This window comes from Acipenser ruthenus, chromosome 1, assembly GCF_902713425.1.
Source record: "Acipenser ruthenus chromosome 1, fAciRut3.2 maternal haplotype, whole genome shotgun sequence".
Classification (NCBI taxonomy): domain Eukaryota; kingdom Metazoa; phylum Chordata; class Actinopteri; order Acipenseriformes; family Acipenseridae; genus Acipenser; species Acipenser ruthenus.
In genome coordinates this window covers 93920819-93938356 of record NC_081189.1, presented here as the reverse complement: position 1 = coordinate 93938356, position 17538 = coordinate 93920819, and the positions used below count along the sequence as shown (strand labels likewise).

Below are 17538 nucleotides of genomic sequence, written 5' to 3'. Positions count from 1 at the left end.
CAGTGTTTTCCTCCATAACATTGACTATGGAAGGACGAATAGCTTTGCCACAGGTGTCTCTTCAGATGTGAAAAGCTTAATTACTTGGGATGGGGGTGCTTGCTTGTTTTCATTCCTCTTTTTATGTTTACTGATTTTTGCGTTTCCTTTTGTACTGAAATGAGCCATGCTTCTTTTGTAGCCTAAAGGGTTTCCTGCAGTAGTGCTTTTGCCATGGTAAGATTTTAACAAAATCACGTAATGAAAAATCTCTCTTTACTATATATTTTACATACTTTGATATTGCTATATTAATTCGTTATTTTCTCTATATGCTTGATGATGGATTATTATTTGTTATTAAATAATATTTATTTATTTTAATTTTTTTACAGCATATCATGACTGTCTAATGACAAGTAGGTCCACAACTGAAAGAAACATTTGACTAGAAATCTTTCTCATTGTCTGTGTAATGTGTGAGTAGGGTATTTGGTTAGCAATCTAGAAAGCATGTAGTAATATTGTCCCATTAGTGTTTCGCTGTTGAAACCACCCCTAGGTCCTAGGTGGGGCAGCAGTGTGGAGTACTGGTTAGGGCTCTGAACTCTTGACAGGAGGTTCGTGGGTTCAATCCCAGGTGGAGGACACTTCTGCTGTACCCTTGAACAAGGTACTTTACCTAGATTGTATAAATGGGTAATTGTATGTAAAAATAATGTGATATCTTGTAACAATTGTTAGTCGCCCTGGATAAGGGCGTCTGCTAAGAAATAAATAAGAAATAATATAAGAAAATGGTGCCAATCATGCAGGTCTAAAACTGAAGATATTTAAAACAGTATTATTTGTAATATTGAAGTTAGGAATTCTGCATGAATTATATGTTTAATATAATTATATGGCGAGCGCTAGTCCCACTAGAAGGAACATCCCACTCCAAGAACCTACTATGTGCAGTAGCCTCGATGCTTTTTGAGCTCCGTGCAGCCTCCTCGGCCACGCCCCCCAGCCAGTCCGGTCCTTTCAATCAGCTCAGCGCCGGGCGAGCTTAACTGTTCATTTGGTTGCCCAGCAACACGTCTCCTGTTCCGCGTCTCAGCTGCACACATTTGAGCAAGAACCAGTGACAGGGCTCTCCCTGTCAGACCCCCTGTGACAGGAATGGCTGGGCGGTGACGTCAGACAGAAGCAGGAACGGGAAAAATACTGACACCAGGCAAGTACTGCAGTTAAAGGCGGCGCCGTTTTATTTAACAAAAATAAATAAAATATTCAAACAAAAACACTGTGCTCACAGAGCAAAATAAAAGGGTAAACAAAAATAATCACGAACACAAAAGTAATAAATAAACTATACAGGTCAGGCTGGGCAGTCGCTGTCACTGTTCCTGTATATTAGTTTCGTTTTCATTTTCGTTTTAGTTTCGCTTTCTCTCTCTCCACTCTCTACACTCCTCTCGTACACCCACCCAGTGTGCAGCGAGCTGCAGGCTTTTATATCGTGGCCGAGGGGTTTAACTGGTTAGTAATTATTCTATTACCCCTCGGCCACAATCTGCACGAGGATGGGGCTACCCATCCACGCTAAACAAAACAAATCGGCTACGCCGTCATATTTATAAACAAAAAACATACGGCGCTTCACCGACAAATTTAAATAATAAATACATAAACAAACACAAAATAACACGGACGGAGGGGGAAACCCTGTTCTGAAAATAAATAAACAAATGAATGTACAGGGCTCTCAACCGCCCTGCTACATATCCCCCCTTGTGCAACACACACATGGCCCCAACGGCCACCTCCCCCCTCAGTCTCAAAGTCCCGGAAGAGGGGGAAGCAAGGTGTTTCGGGGGGTGGCCATGGTGGAATGTCCTCCACCCCCCACTTCTTTGTGGCCAAGAGCTCCCTCTTCCGGGGCTTCAGCCACACTATCTCCTGCCGCGAAAGTGCGGCTGGGGGAGCTGGTCTCCTGACCTCCCCCCCCTTCTTCATGGCCGGCAGTTCCTCTCCGTGGGGCTCCGGCCACCCAATTTCCGGCAACGAAACTGCTGCGGCAGGAGCTGGTCTCAGGACCTCCCCGACATTCTTCGTGGTCTGCAGCTCCCCTCCGTGGGGCTCTGGCCACAGTGTTTCCTGCCGTGAAAATGCGGCTGGGGAGCTGGTCTCCTGACCTCCCCCCTTTCTTCATGGCCGGCAGCTCCCCTTCATGGGGCTCCAGCCACAGTACCTCCTGCTGCATGGCAGGACCGGCAGCGACCCCAGGCAAAGCAGAGCCCCTGGCAACGACCCCAGGCGAAGCAGGACCCCCGGCGACCCCAGGTGAAACAAGATCCTCATCGACCCCAGGCGAAGCAGGACAGGCAGCAACCCTAGAAGCAGCAGAGCTGGCGACGACCCCAGGCGACGGCAGGAGCGGCGGATCCTCAGGAAGCGACGGCAGCAGAGGCGGACCCTCGGGAGGCGACAGCAGCAGCGGCGGACCCTCAGGAGGCGACGGCAGCAGCGGCGGACCCTCGGGAGGCGAACTCGGGAGGGGAGCCCCTGGCCATGGAGGCGGCAGCGGGAGCTCCACTTCTCCCTCGTACCCTGTAACTGGGGCGGAGCAGCAGGCAGCCCCAGGCGATGCGGAGCAGCAGGCGATCCAGGCGTGGCATACCTGAGCGGTGCGAGGCAGGCATCCTTGGGCGGTGCGAGGCAGGCATCCTTGGGCTCTGCGAGGCTGGCATCCTTGGGGCGCTGCGAGGCTGGCATCCTTGGGCGGCGGCAAACTGGCATCCCCGGGCGACGGCAAACTGGCATCCCCAAGCGATGCACGACAGGGCAGCAGCGGTCTCTCAGGAGGCGACGGTGGCAGCGGCCCCTCAGGAGGCGATTGCACGAGGGGAGCCAGGACCAGAGGTGGTGCTGGGGTTGGCCCTCTTCTCACCCGTTGCGACCCAGCAGTTTTTCCCCTTGCCCTGCTTAGCAGCCTATGCAAGGGTGGCTGCGGACCGCCAGCATCTTGTCCCGGTCCGTCCTGTCTTGAAGGGAGAGGCAGCTCCTGCTCCTCAACCTCCGGTGGTGGTGGTGGTGGAGGCAGAGACAGCTCCTGCTGCTCTGCTCCTGGCGATGGCGGCAGGGGCTCCTCCCTTTCTGGCTGCGAAGACGGCAGGTGCTCCTCCCTCTGCTGGCGGAGGTGGGAGCGACACACAGTCCTCTCACGGAGGTGGTGGTGGAACCAGCAGGAACTCTCCCTCTGCTGGTGGAGACGTGGGCTGTAGACGTTCGGCCTCCCCCCTTTCGGGCTGTGGACGCACCGGCTCCTCCCTCTTGGGCTGTGGATGTTCGGCCTCCCCCCTCTTGGGCTGTGGACGCACTGGCTCCTCCCTCTTGGGCTGTGGACGCTCGGCCTCCTCACTTTTGGGCTGTGGACGCACCGACTCCTCCCTCTTGGGCTGTGGACGCTCAGTCTCCTCCCTCTTGGGCTGTGGACGCACCGACTCTTTCCCCTTGTCTCCTCTCCTATAGCTGTAATCCCATTCCTCGGGGAGGGGGCAATTAACTGGGAAATGCCCCCGCTCCCCACAGATGCAGCAACAGTAGGTCTGGCTTATGCTGTGGAGGAGGGCTTCCCAGCTGATCTTCTCCTCTGCCTGCTGTTCCTGCAGCTGCTGCTGTCTGCAGCTCTTCCTTCTTCCTATCCTCTGTTTTCCTCCCATCCTTCTTCCTCCTCACTCTCCTTTCTCCACAAGTAATAATAATAAAAAAAAACGAAATAACGAAAAAAAAACTGCAGTACCCCTCTTCTGCCTGAGTCTAGGAGGCGCTGGTGATCCCACGCTGGACACCACGTGTGACAGGAATGGCTGGGCGGTGACGTCAAACAGAAGCAGGGGCGGCAAAAATACTGACACCAGGCAAGTACTGCAGTTATTATTATTTATTATTATTATTTATTTCTTAGCAGACGCCCTTATCCAGGGCGACTTACAATTGTTACAAGATATCACATTATTTTTACATACAATTACCCATTTATACAGTTGGGTTTTTACTGGAGCAATCTAGGTAAAGCACCTTGCTCAAGGGTACAGCAGCAGTGTCCCCACCTAGGATTGAACCCACGACCCTCCGGTCCAGAGTCCAGAGCCCTAACCCCTACTCTACACTGCTGCCCTAAAGTTAAAGGCGGCGCCGTTTCATTTAACAAAAATAAATAAAATATTCAAACAAAAACACTGTGCTCACAGAGCAAAATAAAAGAAACAAAAATAATCACGAACACAAAAGTAATAAATAAACTATACAGGTCAGGCTGGGCAGTCGCTGTCACTGTTCCTGTATATAGTTTCGTTTTCATTTTCGTTTTAGTTTTAGTTTTAGTTTCGCTTTCTCTCTCTCCACTCTCTATGCTCCTCTCGTACACCCACCCAGTGTGCAGTAAGCTGCAGGCTTTTATATCGTGGCCAAGGGGTTTAACTGGTTAGCAATTATTCTAGTACCCAATCTGTCGCAATCTGCACGAGTTTATTAACTACTGTGGATGGGGCTACCCATCCACGCTAAACAAAACAAATCGGCTACGCCGTCATATTTATAAACAAAAAACATACGGCGCTTCACCGACAAATTTAAATAATAAATACATAAACAAACACAAAATAACACGGGCGGAGGGGGAAACCCTGTTCTGAAAATAAATAAACAAATGAATGTACAGGGCTCTCAACCGCCCTGCTACACCCCCATATAGTCAGAAGGAAACAGAGTTTCTGCAATATTTGCAACAAGTACATTTTCCCTCATTTTTTTGTTTTATTAACCCACAAAAATGAAAAGATACGTTACACTAATTGAAATTTGCTTCCTGCTGTAGTAACTGATGCATGAGCACAGACTTTACCTTAGCAAATCCAGCGTGGCCAAACAAAATAACATCACAGTATAGGCTGCATCATAGAATTCTAGATCTCAAAGTGTCTTCCATTTGATCAACTTTCCAGTCTTTGAGTATATGGTCCTGAACCCCCATCACTCCCCAACACCCCCTCCCCCGGTTTATCTCAAATGGTTTTCACATGGGACTTAGGTTAAGCTTTATTTCTTTTGGCATGTCCTTGCTGCAGCAGACACTTCCTCTTTGCCTTTAGAGGATGAAACATTTTATTTCCGGCTGGGACTGGGCCCGATGCTTGATTTTATACATTATTTAATTTCCTCCAGAAAATTGGAAGCAGGGCTTTTAGGAATGGAAGTCAATATTTAGAATTTGCTTAAGAATTCTTTAAGGACCAGTATAATCAGTGGTGGTAGATGTCAACCTGATTAGGCTGCCTTATAGAAAAGTAACATGCAACAGAAAAAAATTGGTTGCCATAATGGAGAATGACAGGGTTTACTGGATACCTGCTCTTATAATTTACACACACGCTTGGTTCCAATTGCAGTCTGGGATATACACGCTCTGACGTGTTGAACATCCTTCATCCTTTATCATTCCACCTTTTCATAAGTCTTTGTTTTTTTACCAAATATATGGCCAACTGACTAACAACTAATTTATCTCCTTAAACACAATGTGCAGTTAATAACATTTTAGGGCTGAAGATCACAATATAACTCAAGTAGGAATCAGCAAAGTTTCGTAGATCATAGTGAAAAAAGAATAACTGCTAACAAGAATGCATGGATGGGTGGCTACTTTGATAGTGGGTGGATGGGTGTGTGATGCTCCCACCGTTGCTCGCTTTAAGTTAACTCTCGAGACCCACTTGTGCTCGCTTGTTTTCCATGATCTTTAAGCCTGATATCTGTTATTAGCTGTTGTGTCATTGCTACTTTTTGTTTATGCATCCACAGTGTTTTAGAATTTTAGAATTTAGTTTTCACTAGCCTTGTATTTAAATATTATGCATTGTTTTTCACTGTATTTAATGTAGTATGCATTGTTCCTCACTATCTTGTAAAGTGCTTTGTGATGGTGGTCCACTATGAAAGGCGCTATATAAAATAAAGATTGATTGATTAATTGATAGTCCAAACCAGGTATGTATGTAGGCATCAGTCAAATCACATCAAATCAAATGTATTTTATATAGTGCCTTTCATGCTTCCCAAAGTGTTTCACAGAAAAAACAAATATACAATATAAAAATAAAGAAAATCAATACTAAAACATTCATAATAAGTACTTCAAAAATAGAAATCATAATAAAAACATTCTAAAAACATTTTTAATACACAGTATAACAATATAACAGAGCATGTAAACAGTCTGATACACAAAACACTTGAATAGACCATCCCAGTCTACAAATAGGCCTTCAGTCCAAATGAATACATTTATCAGACTACTATTACTTTACAGTAGTGGTAATACATAAAATGAAAATACATTTTAATAATATTAAAAGATATTGTGCATTACCATTTTCTGTTAAAATGTAAATGTTCAGGTTTACTAGAAATCACTTAATAAATATTAAATGACTGACAGACAACTGGAGCAGGGTGCACATTACATAAAGTTTAGGAGTATCTGTGGCAGGGCAGAATGTAAAGTGTGTGTGGGAATGTAAGGTTGGCAGGAATGGGGCTAAATCTGTCCCTGCCAGCAGTCACAGGTGTGGCCATTCTCCAGTTAGGTAATTGGTGTTAATTGGGGAGTGGCAACATGTATAAAAAGGAGCCAGAAATCCTCTGTTTTTTGGAGGGAGTTAGGTGAGTGTTTTTGACCTGTGTGTATATGTTAGTGATCTGTATAGTGAAGGCGAATGCCCAGCCTATATTGTATTGTTTGATGTAAACCTTTTATTTTGGCCCTTGTGCCTTTTTCTTTGTGTCTTTTTGTTTAATAAATGTGCGCTTTATACTTTAAACTGCAGCTTCTCTGTCTGATTCTCTAATTCCTGCTGGTAACATCTTGGGCTGTGACGCGATCCTGTCACAGTACCATTTACAATAATCTCTGCAAACATGACATTTTGCTGGAGGTGTTGACTACACATTGGAACAACACTGCTGGTTTGTATACAGGCCTAGGAAAGCAAAGACTCAGTGTGCTTTTACTCTATGGAAGATATCTCAGACCAGTATATTATTACAGTAGGTATACTCATATTTAGATTTGTGTCCATCAGTAAATCAAGAATTTCTCGAGCATTAACTAATACTGTCTAATTCTTACACACACATACACACACAGTATTTTAAATGCAGGTATAGCTAAAAAAAAAAAAGAATACCTATGCCATAGAACTGGCATCTGTTGCATCCACTTCATTTTCAAACATTTATATAATTAGGTGGTGAACTTGGAGGTCTGTGATTAGCTTGTATGCATGGTCTTCAGCACAAAGTAAAATACATTTAATGATAACTTGTCCCAATCCGTATTTTTTTTGCCTGCTATTGCTTAAGGCACAGTATCCTTTGTAGTTATCCATTTTGATGAGTTGCTTGCGGTACTGGCTTGAATGTGTAAATATTCATGTTTCTTCACATTGATTAAGCTAAAAAGAAAAAGATAATCTTTCAATCAAAATTAAAGGGTGAGTATTGTAATCCTAACAAGTGCATTGCTATTACCATTATTATTATTATTATTATTATTATTATTATTATTATTATTATTATTATTATTATTATTATTATTTATTTATTTATTTATTTATTTATTTATTTATTTATTTATTTCTTGGCAGATGCCCTTATCCAGGGTGACTTACAGTTGTTACAAAGTATCACATTACAAATGATCACATTATAGAATATCACATTACAGATAAAAGCAGGTGTAAAGTATAATAAGATCAAATTAAAACATGAGCAAAACAATGAATACAGTAAATAATTACATTTAAGAGCAAGTCCAACTAAGCAGTTAACTTATAGTAAAAAGATTTACTCATATGAGTAACATCCTGTAAGAGCACGTGATAAGTATAAATGTCTGAGAATGATTTAAATTAAGAGAAATTACAAAAAATATGAATCCGAATACCAAGAGGAGTAAAGTTAAATACAAGATACAGGAAGTAGTTCTAATTAAGAGCAGTAGTAGAATATGGCCAGGTATGGAGCAGTTCAGTGCAAGTACTGTTGTGATGCTCAATTGGTAGGTGGCAATCCACAAGAAAGATGAGGTACTATTGTGCCATATGTCATACCAGGACCACCACCCAGGTGTATCTTGGCTACCATGGCTATAGCAGGTTGCTTTTTTGGCACAATTATTGATGAGAAATCCAGGCATCCTAGCAAGAACAAGGAAATCAAATATCCAGATGAATGCTGTTACCAGCAAATTAATTTGTTATGGGGCATATAACTCAGAGAATGGGAAGTGGAATTCTTATATTCCCTCAACCTCAGAGGAATTCTCTCTATATGCCAGCTGTGATGTCATGCACTGGAATTTCACCCTTACTCAAGAATCTGGCTGCCTGTGCTATAAGATATACACCACATTGGCCATCCATAATAGACAGGTTCCTTTGCCAGATCGCCAGAATTCCACTGCTGGCAAGGCACCCATATAAGCTGGTTACAAACTAGCTAGCAGCTGTGGATAATCATTATGAGGTCTGTAACTTCTGAGGTTTTTACCCATCCATTCTAATGAGAAAGGGCTAAAAATGGGAATATGAAAATGTTAACCAGTTGGAATTGTGCTTTCTTGTTGTTTTTCGTCCCATATACTTTACAGATGTATATTTAATGTGTTTAATCTTGATCGTTTTTTGTCCAGTTCTCTGTCTTGTATGCAAAGATTTGTTGCAGCCACTTCATTTAATTCAGTTTATTTATCAGCTGCATGGCCGTTATTTAGTAGATTATATTTGTAGATTTATTAAGCTACCTCCCTAAATCCAGGCTCCAGATCTACAGCTATGGCAAATAGTGTTGCATCACCTAGAATTGTAGGTTTGAGACATAATTAAAACAAAACTACATGAACATAATTTAGATTTTATTTTATTTAACATTATATAATCAAAGCAGCTACAAAATTATATCGCAAAAGTCTACTTGAAGCAATAATAATAGTACAGTATTTTATGTTACGTTTGGAAATGTCAAATGTTTCAGTTTCTGTCAGTTTTTCGTTAAGTATATTTAAAACTACAAAGCGGTAAGTAATTCCATATGTTAACGTAATTATTATTATTCAGCAGGTTTCGTTTAACTTTATGAAGCAAACTTAGTTAATTCTATATGGCAGTTGTTAAACTATGGGTCCCGACCCAAAGTGGGTCACAAGCACCTTTTTGATGGGCCGCAGCGTGGGAACATTAATGCAGCTGCATTCTCCACCTTCCTCACTTATTCCACTCTGTCAGTGTTTTCCCGTGTCTGCACCAACCTGAGGACATCTTCTTACTGATACTACCGTTACACAGATCCAAGAGTTTGTGGAAGCAGCTATTAAGATGAAACGAAAATATACAGCTAGTTTTTTTTATATTTTGGATTCCTAAAAGCTGTTCGGAATGCAGAGGAGCGGCCGCAATATGTGCTTTGTGGTGTGGTTTTATCAAATGAAAGCCTTAAGCCAAACAAACTGAGATAACATTTCGAAACAAAGCATTTACAACATGTCAGAAAACCTCTTCAGTTTTTCAAAAATCCAGCCGCCAATTTTGGCAAGCAGTGTTTCGACAGTGGAAAAGTATGTTCAAATTGGATTATAAGAATATAATATTTAACTGAATAATATGACAATCTTTTGCATTGCAGTAATCAATTATTGACGAAATTGACGATATTGCTTGACGTTTCATGCTGTTGTGATGTCTTGTGTTTTTACGTTGAACCCTTGCAGGTCGCAACCAGAATAAAATAAAACGACAGGTTTCTTGTTGCTGTTGTTGTTGTTTATTATTATTATACGAGATTCATTTATTTCACAGATTTGCAAAAATACAATACAAATAGATAGATACAGGTACACTGTGCTTTTTAGTCAAATAGCTACCCTCTTAGCAAGTAACTACCACCACCGAATGTAACTTACATTTTTAGTTTTAAAAATGAAAATGATCTTGTAAGCAATATTTGAATACTCGCAAAATACACCGTGTGTGTGTTCAATCGTTTAATTTTATTACAACTTCAAAAAAGCAATGGGTCGGTTTAATTTAATCCCTTCAACACAATATAATGTTGAAGTTAACTATTCTAATAATAATAATAATAATAATCAATAATGCGTGCCAGCCCCCCTCTCCAAAAAAGAAAACACACTCTCTCATCACAGTATGTGTCCCTCTTAAAAGCCTTTTTTAAGCAGGTGCTTTTTCAATTGTAAACTAAGGGCAACAGCAAAGACAATCACTGGGTTCTAGATTTCCTATCTGCAGCAGGAAAACTGTTCATGCTTGGCTAAAAAAGCTATAAATATTCTTTTGCAGTTTGGAACCACCTACATGTGTGAATCTGGATTCTCAACATTGTCATACTTGAAGAACAAGTATAGGAACCGACTGAGGCCAGAGCATGATTTAAGATTGGCCTTATCAAAGACTGAGCCAAGAATTGACATGCTGGTAGCAAATTTCCAAGAACCTCGCTGCTCTCATTAAAAGCCTCTTCAAATTGTTTTTCACTCCCTGGGGGTTGAACTTTGACACTTATTTTTTCAGTAGTATATTTTTTATTTTTTTCTTTATTTTTATTTGCATTGTCAAATAGGAGATGGGTCCCGAGAAGGCAGTGAGACATAGTTTGGGGTCCTGAGGTAGAAAAGTTTAAGAACCTAATTAAAAACTGTTGTCCATAGCTGAACCAACCAACCATCTAGACTGGTCATCTTTGCACCTTCCTCGTAAGCTGCTAAACTTTATAATTCAGTTTGGGAATCAATCACAGAACGTGCTGGCATCAGCAGAGTGTCACTTACAACCTATATGTAATTGATTGCTGATATAATTTATTAACTTGAAGAGTAAAGTCACCATTGTAATAAAAGCGATACATCATTTAGTTGAGCAGCCAGGTTCCAGTTTGCTAATTTATGAGAGCTTGCAATCATGGCATAGATCTGGAGCTCTGCTCTATGGTTTTTGGCTCCAGTCTGGAATACATTAAATAATCAAATCACTTATAGGTGTTGTATTTCATGGTAGTCAACCAGCCCTGATTGAAATATTCAGCATTATTTCAGGTCTCTAAAAGAGGTGCAATACCTTAGTAAGATTTTTAAACTGTCTTCACATTGCTACACATTTTCTAATGAATTTACAATAGGAAAACTACAAGCATGACAACCAGAGTTTAGGGGAACAAATGGATGTTAAAACCACATACAAATGGTGATGTTTAAATGAGTGATTTTGCACCATATACAGTAAAAGGGTTGGACAAAGAATGTAGAAATCCAAAGGCTGTGTATTGAGTGTAGTGCCATTATGGGTTAGGAATCTGCCAGGAGTTTAAGTTGTTCTGAGAGAATGCACACACCATAATTCTTTCAGGGAATTGGGGTGAGGTGAGGTGAGGTGAGGTGGGGGTTGCTCTCCAGAATGTTCCACAGAGTCACTTTTAAGCTTGTACCTCATGAAACATCTGTAAATTCTGCCAATGCAGTGGCTACTGTCAGACTTCTACTAGTAGACCTGCTGTTGTGCATATGGAGACTGAAAGTGAATTTGTAATAGAGAGATGTAGTTTTCTTATAGCTGTATCGGTCATGAGAGGGACAGCTCCTATCACAGGTGGGGTTTTTTTTTTTCTGTCTAGCACTTGTATGTTTGTAAACTTTCTGTGTTAATGTTAAATTGGTTACATTCTTGATACGCTTTTTAATTTTCCTCACTGGAATTCAGTTGGAATCTCATTCCATAATGATTGCAAAATAACACAGCGTCCTGAGAAACTGGAACTCAAATCATGTACCATGTAACCTGCAGATCATTTCAACTGACACTGTTTGAAATCTTAAAAAATAAAAAGTAAATTATAATAATCTGTTCTTGTTTCTAACTGGAACTCAAATAGTGTACCGTGTAACCTGCAGGTCATTTCAACTGACACTGTGTTTGAAATCTTAAAAAATAAAAAGTAAATTATAATAATCTGTTCCTTGTTTCTATCCTTGCTGGTAGACCTGTTTTTTAACTGCTTTATGCAACTGAATTCCCCTCCTCCCCCTGCCCTTTTCACATGGTAATTTTGTAGGAAGTAATTCCTTGATTCCCTGCCCGCATCGTTTCATATCTCCGTTTAAAAACAACAAATTTAAAGCCCTGCATGTTGGGAAACCCTTGGAAGAAAATTAGGTAACTGCAATGTTTACAGAATCTGCAGTCTTTTTTTCTCTGCGTTGTTAGAAGGAAAAGCCATTTCCTGACATCTGGCTTGCACCTGCCCCTCCAAGACAGCCAGCTTTGTTTAACAGTGACATGTTTAATTTTACATACTGATTAGGACAAATGTCACACTTTGGGAAGTGAAGTTAAACTAAACTTGATTAGTCCTCCAGAAAGTGTTATATAAAGCATGAAGCATTCCTGGTCATAACTTTCTGTTCACTCCCACCACCACCCCCACCCCACCTCACACCACCCCACCTCGCACCACAGTATTGTGGCTTTAGTAGAACAGTGCCTTCAAACATGGTCGCATTGTGGTACTTTTTACCCTATTAGAAGCTGGTGCAACTAAGTTAATTAAAATAAGTCTGTAGGGCTTTACATTGTATACCATACAAGACCTTGTGAGTACAGTATATTAGAGGTTAACTGACAATTAGAGATACGTTTCAGCTCAGGACATGGCACAGGAAAGGATCCCAAATTTTAGTAAAATCATGACTTTTATTGGACAACCTAGCTAGCATCTGTTCATGGGAAGCGGTTTGAATCATGGAGTCCATCCACTCTTTAAATTTCAGAGTAGAGGAGCTTTTCCAATTACAGAGAACCAGCCTGGCAGCAGAAATAATGGTTATCTTATGAATTATTGAATTAACCTTCCAGTGACTCGCCTTGTAAAAGCACTGCCACATTCAGTACAATATGAGTTAATCGATTGGCACCTGACTGCTTTAAAACCGGTCACACTGATATCTTGGATTGCAGAATTTGGTTTTTGAGCTCCCAAATTGTTTGGGAGGAAAGTAGCCTGGTGAAAGAGGTCTGACCAGTAGATGAACATACCAGTCCAGGCTGAGACATCTCAGATTGAGCCATTACTACGTACAAAAACTGTACATACACCTTGATAAAGAAAATCCTATTTTACATGTGTTTGATCTGCACATAGATGTACGTTTTGAAAACTAGCTAATATTTAAGAATCTCATAAAGGCTTTGATACATCTGTCCCTTGTTATTTATCAAGTGCAACCTTTCTTTCATAGTGTGCACACTGCCAGGCTTCAGCATTATTAACTTTTAGGTAGTTGCTTGTGGAAACTGGACTTCCTATCCTAATACCAGTAATGTTTGTAGTTGAGAGCATTAGCTAATCTAAAATAAACCCTTCCCCTTGTACACTACTTCAACAGAGGAGACCGATTTCACACGTAAGTCAATTTGTCAGTTTTCTAAAGTTCTGATTATTAAATGCTTCTTGGTAACATCAAAATAAGTTAATAACGGGGGAAAAAATACTGTTCCCTACACCTCATTTAGAGAGCTTTCCTTTAGTCCACAATACTACTTTAGGGAATGGTGAGGTTGGGGGGGATTTGCAGACTTCTCCCCCACATCACACCTGCTATCGGGCCATGGCTGCTTCTGATATTCATGTGGTCTGCTGTAACCTTCTTGTTTTTAAGCTGTTTTTATTCATCCCTAACCTGAAAGGTAATCACTAACAGCCACCAACAAAGAAAGTGATTTTCAGTGTTGTGTGATTTAAATCTAGGCACTCTTAATTTGACAGGTAGTCAAATCAAAGATCATGTAATCGGAGGTCAGTGTGCAAGATAACTAGAGGAAGGGGGTGTTGAGAAGGTAAAAGACAACTTTCAAAACTAGAAGTTGTATTTTTTCTTAAAGCTGTGCTTTGGGGATATTAGGCATTCATTTTGCCTTTTTTGATGATTGAAAATAACATAATATTCCATTGTATATGCTGTTCATGACAGGTCCCCACAAAATAAACAAATAAAATGCTCCCAAAAGTCGAACCTCAAAATCCAATCAATGTGCACAGAGTTAAAAAGCCAGAATTGGAGTTATATGTTAACTGTTCTATAGAAAGAGAAACTTTCTCAGTTACACCAGCTTTACAGTTGTATGTTCTACAGTAGGTGATATAAATACATGAACCAGCCTCTTGGTATTGGTTAATTAAACAAATAAACACACCAGCTAATACCTTCATCATTATTGTAGGTATAAACTGAAATATTTGTGCAACTGTAATCTCTGCCCCCTCGACAACTATAGCCACTCCATACATAATCAGTTACATAAATTACAGTTGCACACCCCAAGTGGTCATTTCTAAAAAAAAACCTCACTTTGCTTCAAAAGACATAAGTAACTCTGGTAAAAAAAAAAAAAAAAAAAAAAAATCAGGAACAACAGTAGAGAAAAACTTTGTTGGTCTTACAAAATTAGTCACTTTAAGTAATATTTTGAATGTGCTTGTTCCTGTTTTTGTTCATTTACCATTGTGCAACATTATGTTTTGTGTCCTATCCAAAAAAAAATTACCACATTTTTACTCTAGGTGTGAAGATCAGCCTTCTTTTTTCCAAGTGTTATGTAGCAGTTGTGGGCGATTGCCTAATCTGCATTTCCTATCTTTGTGGCTAGCTCAATAGTGTAACCCTAACAAATTCTGTAATCGTGTTGCTGAAGTTCTTGTGCTGACCTTTTGGGAAGGGTTCTCATTCTCTGCACGGCTAAAGAGCGACTCACTACAGATGGGATTCCTGAAAAAAGAAAGGGGAGAGACCATGCATTGCATGACAAATCTGATCTGTTCACTTTGTGCGCAGCAAGTTAATTAGACACTGTAAACCAGTGCAGAGTTACCACTTTAAAGAAAACTAATTTCACATTTCAAACTATTAAACAGAACTGTTTAATAAATAGACTATTGTAATTGTAGGGTGGAACTGTTTATATTTTGGGCATAGCAATTGCAGCTGTGGCTTTTGTGTGTATTAAAGCTGTGCAGAGTCCTTGGATTATCACTGAAATAATCCTCACAGGAGTGGTACAGTTCCTAAATAACTCTCCGATAGTTGGCGTAGTTGCTGTGCAACAGCCTTACAGGTTACTCTCACCTAAACTTGTTCTTAGTGTTTGGAAACCACATTACGTTGTTACAAAATGCTTCTATTCAAGCACTAGAGGGCTGACATTATTTGAGTGGGTCTGTACAAAAATGAAGCAATTTACATTATTTGCCCCCTAATATGGTGGTATAAAGTAGTAGTCCTTCAGCCACTTATGGGCCCATGTCACTCAACCTGGAGCCCCATCTACTATGTACAGGCAAACTGTATGTATATGTCATTTTGTAAGCATTCTGAGACCTAATAAATGGTAGCAGTAGCAAATCATGTTTACCTTTTGATTTTAACATGTTTTATAGCATCAGTTATCTTATTATTCACTATTTCCATTTCAGTTGTTTATTTCATACAAATTTGGGAAGATCAATTTAACATATAACATTTGCAAAAACACTGGAACATGAGCAGTAAATCCAATAAAGGCTTGCTAGTGACTTTCTCTACCATTATTGTGGTGTATAATCAGCAGAGATCATTGTGTCGATAAACAGAGAAATATGCTGGATGGTTGAACAAATGTGTGCTTTCAGATACCTCTGATTTATGAAAACAAGGTATTTTTGTATTAGTACTATTATTATTGTTGGTAACAAATTGCAATAGGTGGCAGCAATTCAAATGTAATTAGCCCTAAACTACAGGGGTAAATTAATTCAAATTAACTTAATTATGACCTGATATACCGGTACTGTATTATTTTTTTTATTGACTTCCAATCAAGTGATCAAGGACCACCAATAAACAAAAATTCTAAGTGATTACATATTATACATTTTAGCTTTATTATTTCATTTTGTGGCATACATAGCCAACACCACATAGACATGTTATGTACAATTCACAAAAAAAACACATAATAAAACTGTTACATTTAGCGCTGGCAAACTGTCCACACATAAAAAAAAAATTAACCATTTTTTAAAAATTTTGCACGCTGTCCAATATGTTTGCATGTTCTGTACTTTTGGTTATACTATAGACAGAGCTACAGTAAATACATGTGTCTATTATTAAATACAATCTGAACTTTTTTGGAACCACATAATTCAAACCTATTGGCTTGTGCAGTTTGTGACTGAGGATTAAATGGCAGGGTAGTTCAGGTCAGGATTGCCATTGTCCATCATCTTTCATGTGAATTAAATTGAGAAGCACCAAAAATGTGAAATTAAAAAGAAATCAATAAGTTGAAAAAATGAACTGTGTTTAATTACAGTTTTTGTTCAGTTTTGTCTTTGTTTGCTGTCGTAACTGGTTTTCTGTTCACTGCTCGTTTCAGATCACCGCCCTGTGCAGAGAAGCTGCTTTGTTGGCGCTGCAGGAGGACATTCAGGCCCAGAAGATTATGGGAAGGCATTTCGAAAGTGCTCTAGAAATTGTTACACCAAGGATTCCTGATTCACTTATCCAGTTCTACAGCAACTACCATGAGCAAAGTGGTCTGCATACACTTTGACCATATCTGAAGATCTGAGATACAACATTTGAGTCACCCCATTTTACTAAACATTGTGTACCAGGAGGTTCACGTGGTACTGAAGAGTCAGGTCCCTGTACTTTAGCTTCATTTAATTGTTTCAGTAAAGGGTATTTAAAAATGCATACCTGGTGCTGGCCAACTACTTGAGAGGAAAGGTGGATATCCTGGTAGCATTTCATGAAATGCAGGATTGTATTTATTGTCCTTTCCAAAACCAAAGTATGCACATAATTTGTCTTTGTAACATCAGTACATGATAATTTTCTCTGGTCTCACCCTGTTAAAAGAAACAATGCTTGCACTGATGTTAAAATGAACCCATTAAATTTCATGAAAGTTGTTTATTGTGTATTAATTATCAATCAATCTTTAATTTATTTTATATAGCACCTTTCATAGTGGACCACCATCACAAAGCGCTTTACAAGATGCAGTAACAGCAAGAAAATCCATAACTTTAAATACTGAGAAATGCATAATACATGACATACAATAAAAAAAATGAAATGCATAATACATTAAATACAGTGGAAAGTGCATAATACATGATAGTAACATATTACATGAAATAGTAGCCGCAACACAGCAGCTAATAGCAGATATCAGGCTTAAAGAGCATGGAAAGCAAGAGAGAACAGGTGGTTCTGAGAGTTGATTTAAAGCTAGCGACAGTGGGACCATCACGCACCAAAGCTGGGAGAGTGTTCAAAGAGTCGGAGCCAGGAAGCTAAACGAGCGTTCTCCAAGTGTGGTGCACTTTTGCTTGGGGATAACGAGCAGGCCAGAGTCGAAGGACCTCAGCTTGCGGGCAGGGACATAGCGGGTCAGCAGGTTG

General features: G+C 40.1%; 1 protein-coding gene across 1 annotated transcript in view; it reads left to right on the top strand.

Moving 5' to 3' along the window:
• Nucleotides 1-17043, top strand: part of afg2a (AFG2 AAA ATPase homolog A) — a 209556-nt gene extending 192513 nt beyond the window's left edge. The window contains exon 16 of the mRNA XM_034035128.3: nt 16503-17043. Within this exon, the coding sequence (XP_033891019.3) occupies nt 16503-16679 (177 nt within the window). The 3' untranslated portion in view covers nt 16680-17043. The remainder of the gene's footprint in view (nt 1-16502) is intronic.
• Nucleotides 17044-17538: the final 495 nt, after the last annotated feature.